The 10,161-nt window shown below is 15.6% G+C and overlaps 1 protein-coding gene across 1 annotated transcript in view, besides 16 other annotated features; it reads right to left on the minus strand. All coding sequences in view use genetic code 6, as the record gives it.

Annotated features, from left to right (window-relative positions):
* The window catches only part of IMG5_047780 (hypothetical protein), a gene marked incomplete at both ends in the record, with an annotated part of 398 nt that extends 62 nt beyond the window's left edge, over window positions 1-336 (minus strand). Inside the window, 2 exons of the mRNA XM_004037570.1 lie at window positions 1-141; window positions 309-336. The exon at window positions 1-141 is cut by the window's left edge and continues 62 nt beyond it. Coding sequence (XP_004037618.1) covers window positions 1-141; window positions 309-336 — 169 coding nt within the window. The remainder of the gene's footprint in view (window positions 142-308) is intronic.
* Window positions 336-370: a microsatellite.
* A 2,116-nt stretch (window positions 371-2,486) lies between these two features.
* Window positions 2,487-2,524: a microsatellite.
* Window positions 2,487-2,528: a microsatellite.
* Window positions 2,529-2,530: 2 nt separating this feature from the next.
* Window positions 2,531-2,601: a microsatellite.
* A 1,481-nt stretch (window positions 2,602-4,082) lies between these two features.
* Window positions 4,083-4,152: a microsatellite.
* Window positions 4,153-4,940: 788 nt separating this feature from the next.
* Window positions 4,941-4,982: a microsatellite.
* Window positions 4,983-5,370: 388 nt separating this feature from the next.
* Window positions 5,371-5,414: a microsatellite.
* Window positions 5,415-8,354: 2,940 nt separating this feature from the next.
* Window positions 8,355-8,462: a microsatellite.
* Window positions 8,393-8,460: a microsatellite.
* Window positions 8,395-8,461: a microsatellite.
* Window positions 8,435-8,491: a microsatellite.
* Window positions 8,446-8,498: a microsatellite.
* Window positions 8,499-9,019: 521 nt separating this feature from the next.
* Window positions 9,020-9,075: a microsatellite.
* Window positions 9,061-9,110: a microsatellite.
* Window positions 9,111-10,118: 1,008 nt separating this feature from the next.
* Window positions 10,119-10,149: a microsatellite.
* An 11-nt stretch (window positions 10,150-10,160) lies between these two features.
* Window position 10,161: part of a microsatellite that runs on past the window's edge.

Raw genomic sequence — 10,161 nt, forward strand, 5'->3', positions numbered from 1 at the left:
CGAATGCTAATTTCTTCTTTTCTAATATTTTACTAAATAAAAACTTTTATTCAGCTTCTTCGTTTTCCCAAGAACTTTCTTCTGTAAATCCTAATTTGTCAAATTCTTCCTTTTCCATTAATCCTGTTTTCATTCTGCAACCTAAATAATCTATTTAATGTTATCTGCATCTTTTAGGCATTAATTAATGTTTTAAAATGCATTAACTATATTGATTTGCAAATTAATCACATTCATGGAAATGGTCTAAAGGAAAGCTTCCTTTATCTTTTTTTTATTTTATTAATAATATACTCTAGTATTAAAACCTGGTGCTTTGAATGATTATCTGGACATTTTTTTTATATATTTTTTTTTTTTTATAATTTTTCTAAATTAAAATTTAACAAAAAAAAGATTATTATTTTTTTTTTAAAAAAAACTAAAATACATACATATATATATATATATATGTATAATTAAATATAATCATACATTTAATAATAATTTTTCTCATTTTTAATTATGACTGCATCTACTTAATTACAAAAGTTTTTAACATGTAATTCTTTAAATTCCTTAGCTCCACTATCATATCTGTAATAAGCTTACACATAAGTACTAACAATAGTATTAGGGGCAGTATTCATTCCATTAAATTTTTTAATTTCCATTATATTATTATCCATTCCATATAATCCTTTAAAATCCTATTTATTTAGAAAAAATTAAATAGAAATTAAATAAAAAATATTTTACTTATCTTCCAATTATAATTCCTTTAAATAATATAATAAAATGTTCAAATTTAGATTCATTAATTTTATGAATAACAATATCCCTTTCTTTAGGATTAGGACCAGCTAAACATACTTTATTTATAGCTTATATAATTAATTATTTATTTGAGAATTTTTAGAAAAGTACTTTTAATGTTTTAATATCTTAAAGAATAGGTTATTATTATTTATTTATAAAATTTTGTTTTTATAATTATTAACTATTGATAGTTGTTATACTTTTTAAATCGGAAAAAGAGGATTTTTAAGAAATAGTTAAATTTTTATTATAATCAACTTAAATGTCCTTACTTATTAATGAATTTGAAGATTAAATCTGCTTTTCTTTTTATTTATTCTTTTTTATTGGCGAAACTAAACATTATTATATACTTTTTTATCGTTCTTCTTTCATTTCTTCCATTTTTTATTTCCTTCTTTTTTCTATTTTTTATATTACTTTATCCTTTTTGTTTTTGTTTTCACTTTAACTTTTCTCTTCTCCGAAATTTATATTTAAAGTAATTCCTCTTTAATAATCGTTTTTTTGATTTTCCTAAAAATTGTTTGTTTCTCTAAAGCTTGATAATTCTTAACTTTATAAACGAGAATAATAAGAACTTTTTACAGGAGTTTTTTCTATTGAACTATTTTTTATTAACTAATGTGTCTCTTCTATTATATTTTAACCAAATTAACATGTATTTTTGTCTATATATTCATATTTTTAATCTTCTTATATTTCATTTTATTATAAATGATCTATTTAATTAATATTATCCTAAAGATCTTATTATTATTAACTTTTTTTTCCGAAAGTTTCAAAAATATTTCGAAAATTCTAATCATTAAAAGTTTATTATACTTATGAAAAATATTACTATTCCTAAGTGTCTTATTTTTAATCTTAAAAATTTTATGATTTAATATGATTATTTTAAAATTCGAATTCTTATTCTATTTATTTAATATCTTTATAAATTAGTTAATCTGGTATATATTCTTCAATAATATTTTTAAATTTTGGAGATTCGAAAATCTTCTCTTCTGAATTATTTAAGTTTATTTAATGGTTTTTTTTAGATTTTTTTATATGTTCTTATAATTCTTTTTTTTCTTCATTTATTAAAGATTGAAATATCTTTTGTTTTATTTCCCATTTTTTATTGATTTTTTTTCTTCGTTTTCTCGTTTTTTTATTTAAATTAATTCAAATTATTTTCTCATTTCGTTTGTTAAATATTCCTTTTATAATTTTATTGTAATATTTTTTATATTATTTTTTTATTATATACTTAACATTCTTATATTTAATTATTTATTAAATTAAACTAATTTTCGTTTTCCTTTTTTTTATTTTTTATTGTATTACTCCATTAATAAGTTAAGTTTGATTAAAATTTTTAATATTTTATTCATTTTAGATTAATTAATTATTCTAATATATATTTTATTATTTTTGCTTTTTACTACTTTCAAATTAATTCGTTTTTATTCTTCTTCTATATTTTCATAATTTTGCTTTTTGCATTTATACGAACTCATAAATAATTTACTTATATTAAAAAAAAAAAAAAAAAAAAAAAATAACAAAACAATTAATAAAAATTATATAATTTTTGTGAAATTATATTTGTTAATTTTTTATTTTTAATTTAATATAATTATAAACTCAATAATTAATAAAATCAATGAATTTTCATCAATTATATTTTGTTTTATATAATTTTTCTTTCTTTCTTTATTTCTTTATTTCTTTATTCTTTCTTTAAATATATATATAAATTATATTTACATATATATATATATATATATAATAATAAATATATATATTATATATATAAATTTAATATTATAAATTAAATTAAATTCTTTAAAAAAATTATTATACTTAATTATATATTAATTTGACTGGAAATAATAAAATTTAATAAAAATTATATTTTTTTATTCCTATTTAATTGAAAACTTAAAGTATTTATTTTATTTACTTCAAATAAACAATTTAATAACGAAATATAAACAAAAAATTAATGGAATAATATTTATATAATTTTTTATATAAAAGCAAATAATCAAAATCATATAGGTAAGTTCATTTTTTATAAAGATTCCTTTTCTAAAAATTAAATATGGCCAGTTCTATCAATCATTTTATCTATACTTTAATTTTCAATCCTAAAAGATACCATCTACTCTATGTAAAATATGTGTTTTTAAACTTTAAAAAATTGTATTTAACATTTTATCATAAATTTCTCCAATAATAAATTTATATAGATAAATATTTTAATAATATATCAAAAAATAAAATATGAAAAACATATTAAATACTATTTTTTATTTAGGTAGGAATATATTATATTTTAACTAAGTAATAAAGATGATATTAATATTAATGAAAACTAAAACAAAATTGTATTTTTTAACTAATTAAGTCCTTTTTTAAAAGCTAAATTAGATATAAAGCATTATTTAATATTATTAGTTTCAGTTATTTATTTAAGGCTTTTTAAATTTTTTAAACTAAATATCTTTTGTTTTATTTTTTTGTATTATTTAAGAAATATTAAATAACTTACCTACATCCCTACATCAACAATTTTCCCTTAATTAAATAAAAATCCCATATGAGGAGTTTAAAAAACAAAATTAGTCTTTAAATTATTCCAAAATAATTAAAAGCAGCTCTTAAAACAAGCTTTCCTAGTGAATATATAACAAAATTAATCTTTTTATTGTTTTTTATTTAACTAAAAAAAAATTACTTTGATATTATTATATTTTAAAAATTAATTATTAATTTCTTATAATAATATACAACCCCCCCTGCATATATTATATATGTCCTTTAGTATTATTATAATTAGAAATAGAATGTAAAAATTCTATATAAAGATATTTAATAGTAAATATTATTTCTGAAAAAGTTTTATATCATAGGAGATGTCTTATAATCTGTGCTATAATATAACCAAATGAATACCTTCATTTTTTAATAAATACTTATTTAAAAGTATATTCATTTATTTTTATAAAATAAAGAAAAAATTTTTTATTTTATTTTTATTTTTTTTCTTAATTAATTATATGCATTTTAATTATCGTCTTCATGTTAGCATTTTAATTACGGTTTCACATAAAAATTATACATTAAATAGTATTCTAAAGTGACAAATATTTTTTAAAATCTAATATTTTATATACATATATATATATTTGATATGTAATATTTTTAAATAGATAATATAATCAAATATACTGATTTAAGTATTATATTTAATTTATAATAAATATTTATACTTCTAAAATTTTATAAATGAATAAATAAATATTTTCTGATTATAATAAAGACATTTTTTTCTCAAAAAATATATTTTTTTTTAAATAAATAAAATTATTAATATATAAAGGGATTATTAATTATGTTTTTATAATTCAAGAATATATTAATATAAGCAAATAATAAATTATATATTGTTTAATATTTTTATATTATATTTAAGTTGTTTTTGTTATATAATAAAACATAAATTGAAATCATTTCTTTTCTTTTTTTTTCTTAGATTCAAGTCTCTTTTATTTATTTTTATTTTATTATTTAATATATTTATATTAAATTTTGTAATCTTTTAATCATCATTTTAAGACATTATTGGAATTATTAATTCCAAAGCCTTAATATGACACAATAAAGATTTATTTTTCTTTTACATTGTAGTAAAAAGAAAATAATTATATAAAATTTAATTCTTTTTAACACAATGTTTTTTATTTTTTTATTTATATTTATTAATGTAAACCCACAAGGTAAGAGTATGTCCATTTAGAGAACATAACCTTTGTAGGAAAGTTAATTTAATTTTGCACCCCTTAACAAACAAATTGATAATATTAATTTGAAATCATTTTGTTTTTTTAAAATGCTTAATATAATCATTTTTTTTTATTAATCAACTTATTTATTTAATATTTTATATATATATATAAATATATATTGATTATTTTATATAATAAAAAAATATATTTTATATTCAATTAATTTTGGCTATATCTTATTTATTATTTTTTTATTTATAAATATACAAATATTAAAATATAAATATATAATAAATTTTTTATTTTATATAAAATAAAATATATTTATATTTAACGAAAATTTAAAAATATAATAAATTATTTAATACTAAATATCATAAAATATAAATATTATTAAAAACTAAAACAAAAATTTAAATTTAAATAGTTTATATATATAAATAAATTTCTTTTATTATTTTTTATTAAAAAAAGTATTAAAATATTTATTCATATATATTTTTATTTAATAATTTAAATTGAAAAATAAAATTCCATACTAAACAAAATATTATTTTATTTTAATTGAATTATATTATAATTATTATCTTTATTCAATAATCTAGTTTTAATTAATAAACTCAGTTCTTTAAATTTACCAAATCAAAAAATACACAGAAATAATTTATTTATTATCAGTATAATTAATTAATATTATTTTTCCTGCAAAAAATAACTTGTATCGAATTAGTATTAGAAACAGATTAAATTGAATCATATATATTCTTTTTTACATTTTTATAATCTATATTAGTTTTCAATTTTTTTTTTTTTTTTTTTTTAATTGTATTTTTTTTTGAAAAAAAGGCAATGAAATTTTTTTATTTGCCTTTTTTTTTTCTTAATTGAGTTTTTGTTTGTTTGTTAAACAATAAAAAAAACAGAAAAAAATGAATAGATAAGTAATTCAATTATTAGTTTTATCAAACACTTATACAAATAAATATATTTTGATTTGATTTAGTTTAATAAAATATATCTTTATAATTATAATTATATAAAAATTTTATGATACCTTATATTTAATTTTAAGATTTATAATATTTTTATTTTGACATAATATTTTTTTTATTTATATAAAATCTTTATAAAAATATTTAATGTTTATTTAAATTTAAAAAATGTTTATATACTCTATATATGTATTAATTTGTATTTTACTTTTATAATCAAAATGTATAAATGTAAAAAAGTAATAATAATAATAATTAGAAGAAACATAGTTAAATCGTGAATAATTAAAATAATAAATTCAATTAAGCGAAAATTAATTAAAGAAATTAAATATTGCCAATAAATATATTTCGATTCTAAAAAAATCGAATAAGTAAAATTAAAAATGTTAAAAAATAAAAATATCTTTAATTCGTCGTAAATTAGAAAGAAATTAAAACTAAACTTCTATATAATTTTTTGAATAATACCAATATACAGGAAAAATACAAATAGGAGATTAATAAAGTAATACATATGATGTAATATTTGACACAGGATCATCAAACATATGGATAAATAACAATAAATTAACAAAAAAGTAGAATTATTTAGGTTTTTCAATAGATGTATAATTTGCAAATGGCGAACTATAAGGATAATTTACAAAAGATGATTTTTATATAGACTTTTTATAAATATAAAATTAAGAATTTATAGAAGTTTTTGAAAAAAAGGACAATATTTTTTAGAATTTTGATGGAATTATAGGACTTGCCTATCCATCTATGTCAGCATATAACACAAAGCCTTTTTTTGATAATTTAATAAATTAAAAAAAATTATAAAAGAATATTTTTAGTTTTTTTTTAAGTGAATTTGATTCAGAGTTGATTCTAGGAGGATATAATGAGTAATAAATTTAAGGCAATTTAAAATTCCATAAAGTTATACAATAAAAGTATTGGATTATTTAATGCTAAAGCATTGATTTCGAAGGAAAGAAAATTAAAGGAGTTTGTGATGATTTTTGCTATTTAATTATTGATACGGCTTCTTATCTAATTACAGGTCCTTCAAAATAAATTTAAGTACTTTTGGATAATATTGGTATTTTTTTTTTTATATAATATTAATTTTGTTGTTATTATATTTATATTCTTTGTCTTATTATAATAATAAAGATTTTAATTATCCAAAAAATATTAGGTTTCTTATTGATGGAGAAGATTATTTTTTAAATGCAAGTGATTATATTTAAGGTAATAAAGACAATGATTAATTTCAAACAGCTTTTATTGAATTAGATATTTAAAATGATATTGAAAATGGGTTTTAATATGAAAATGCTTGGATTTTAGTAATTCTCTTTATTTAATTTTTATAATTTTAATTTTCAAAAGGGAAATATATTTTTGTAAAATTATGTGTCTGTATTTGACAGAGATAATAATTAAATTGGATTAGCATTAAAAAAAACTTAATTAAATAAATGAAAAAAAGGAAAAAAAGAGAAAAATATAAAATAATTAATAAGCCCTAATATAGTAAAAGTTAATATCTATCTAATAAATAAATAGAGATTTTATTTACAATATAAACATAAAAAAAAATATATATATATATACTTATGTATAAACATTATTTATTTGTTGTTAATAAATTTGATTATTTTTATAAACATTTGCCTTTTAAGGCCGTATAAAATTAATATATATTATTTTTTTTCTGGTCAAAAATAATCATTTAATAATATTAAAGAAAAATAAAATTTAAAAAAATGATATCTTAAAATACTATTACACAATTAGAAAAATAAGAAAAAAATTAAATTATAGATTGTTTTATAAAAGATAAATAAAAAGTTCAAGATTTTTTAAAAAATACACAATTTTTTCAAAATATAGTAGATAGCGAAGATTTTAGCTATATTCTAAATTCAACAGCATAAAAACTAAAATATGCTTAATATTAATTTGGTGATTTTATATTTCATTAAGGATAAAGAGGTGACAATATATATTTTATAATAGAAGGTGGAATTGGAATTTATGTAGAAAATGATAAAATAGAAGAATAATATTAAATATAAGATCCAACAGAGATAAATAGTAAGAAAAAAATAAGAAAAAAAATATAATCTTTGACTGATAGAGAAATTATAAGAAGCGATTTAAATCGTTTAAAAAAAAATACACAATAAATTAAAACATAAGTAAATATAAATTTTTCGAATTCTAAAATAAATAATGATGATATAGATATATTAAAAATAAATAATAAATATGTTAAAAAATATTTTAATGAATATAATTAATGCTTATATAAAAAAGTAAGAACTTTAAAATAATATGATTGTTTTGGTGAAATTGTTTAAGTTTTTAAAAGAAGATCAAGTTCGGCGATTTCAACAAGTAATTAAACTATACTAGCGTATATAACAATTGAAGATTATGAATAAATATTTGGAAATAGCATAAAAATGATAAATAATATATTATAAATCCTTAAAGATAGTTTTCCAGTTATTTTATTATTTTTTTATATATCGTAAAAAAAAAAAAAGGATTCATCAACAAAATAAATTATTGAACTTTCTTATCTATTTGATGTAAATTTAAGTTTTAAAAGATTAAAAAATGTTTTTAATGAAGGAGATGTAATTGATGGAATATATTTAATTAAAAAAGGAAGTGTTCATATATAAAAATTACATTCAAAAAATAAATAATAATAACTTTCTATTGTTATTTTATCTTAAAATGAGATTTTTGGTTTCGAAGATTTATTTTCGTTTTTTTTTTATATAATATTTATATATAAATATATTGTATACCATTTCTTATATATTTAATTATATATATATATTTATATTTATAATATTTATATATAATTATTTATTTATATTTATAACTTTTTTATATTTACATATATAATTTTTTCTTATTTTTGTTTTTTAAATATATTATATTTTTAAGTGAAAATAATTTACGAACTTTTAGTTGTTTTACAGAAAATACAGGTGCAGAAATAGCTTTTTTAAGTTTATAAAAATTGATTTATTTTATGTATAAATATGAAGATTTTAAATAATAAATGAAGTAAAAAATTTAAATTAAAAAGGAATTTTACAATTAAAGGATATAAAATATTGAAAAAATATAAAATATTTAATACTACAGTAAATAATAAGATTATAGTTCTTTAAATTTTTTAAGAAACTTTTTAATAAAGCATTAAAAATCTCAAAACTTTGAAACTAAATGCCCCAATAAAATAATATCTGATAATAATATAAATACCAAATTAAATAAAAATAGAAAATCTATTGCTTCAATAATTGAGGAAAATTATAATTTTGGAAATGATAATTAAGATATTAATAAATAATAATTACTATTATCTTAAAAACTTTTAATGAAAAATTAAAGTCGAGCCAAATCTTTTTTTTTAATTAAACCAATACTTGAATAAAATAATAATATAAATGAAGAATATAAAAAAGAAGTAAAAAATAAAATATAAATAACTAAAAATGACTATAAATAAACTAAAATATAATCTTCAATATCTCCTAAAAGAATATCCTTAACCCCTAAAAGGATGTAAAGTTATCATTACTTAAATCATTAATAAAAATAAAAAAGCTTATAAACAAATTAAGAAATATCCTAAAATCTAAAAAGATTTATAATATTTGAAAAGCCACTATAATTAAATCCAAAAACAAATTCATATCGCCAAGAGCAAGAAGAAGAGTCATAAGAATAATAATAATAATATAAAAAAAAAATAGAAAGTCCAATAAATTTACACAACGATATGACTGATTTCTAATAAGCCAAAAAAGAAGTAATAAAAATGCGTCTTTTAAGAAATAATTCATATAATGATTATTTATAATAAATGCGAAAGGATGAAAAAATCCATATAAATATATAATAATTAATGTATCCTTCTGAAAAAACAGAAAAAAATAACTCAAGTCTTAAAAAAATACATTAATAAGAGGCAAGTCCACTCTCATTTTAAAAATAATAAATTCTAAAAAGCAAAATTTATAAATAACTAATATAAAATAGTAATTTTTTTTAATACAATGCCAAATAGTCTAAAAATGTAATTTTTCCTACCCTTGTATATGCGAATTCTTAATAAAATAATGATGGCTCTTAGAGTTAATTTAATTCGCCTTGTAATCTTTGGAAAAGAATTAAATCTTACAAAAGATTAAAAGGAAATAGTATATCTCCATATAATAAATCAAAAATATTTTATAAAAAAAAATATATGGGTTTTCAGAAATTAATGAAATCACTTAGAAATCTATTATTTAACAAAGTTTACTTTAATAATCTATGTAAAAATAATAATAAAAGTAATTTTGAGTAGTATTATTAAGCTTTACATACTATTTCAGTAGCTAAAACTTACATTAAAAAGACAATTATATTAATCAAATTATCTTAACAAAAATTTAAAAACCTATATTTTTATTAATTATCTTTTATTTTATATTATAAAAATCTTTTTATTAATTTATTAATTATTTAAACATTAGAAATCATGATATATATATATATATATATATATATATATAATAAATAAAAAT

Source organism: Ichthyophthirius multifiliis (assembly GCF_000220395.1).
Source record: "Ichthyophthirius multifiliis unplaced genomic scaffold scaff_1120509250104, whole genome shotgun sequence".
NCBI classification, from domain to species: Eukaryota; Ciliophora; class Oligohymenophorea; order Hymenostomatida; genus Ichthyophthirius; species Ichthyophthirius multifiliis.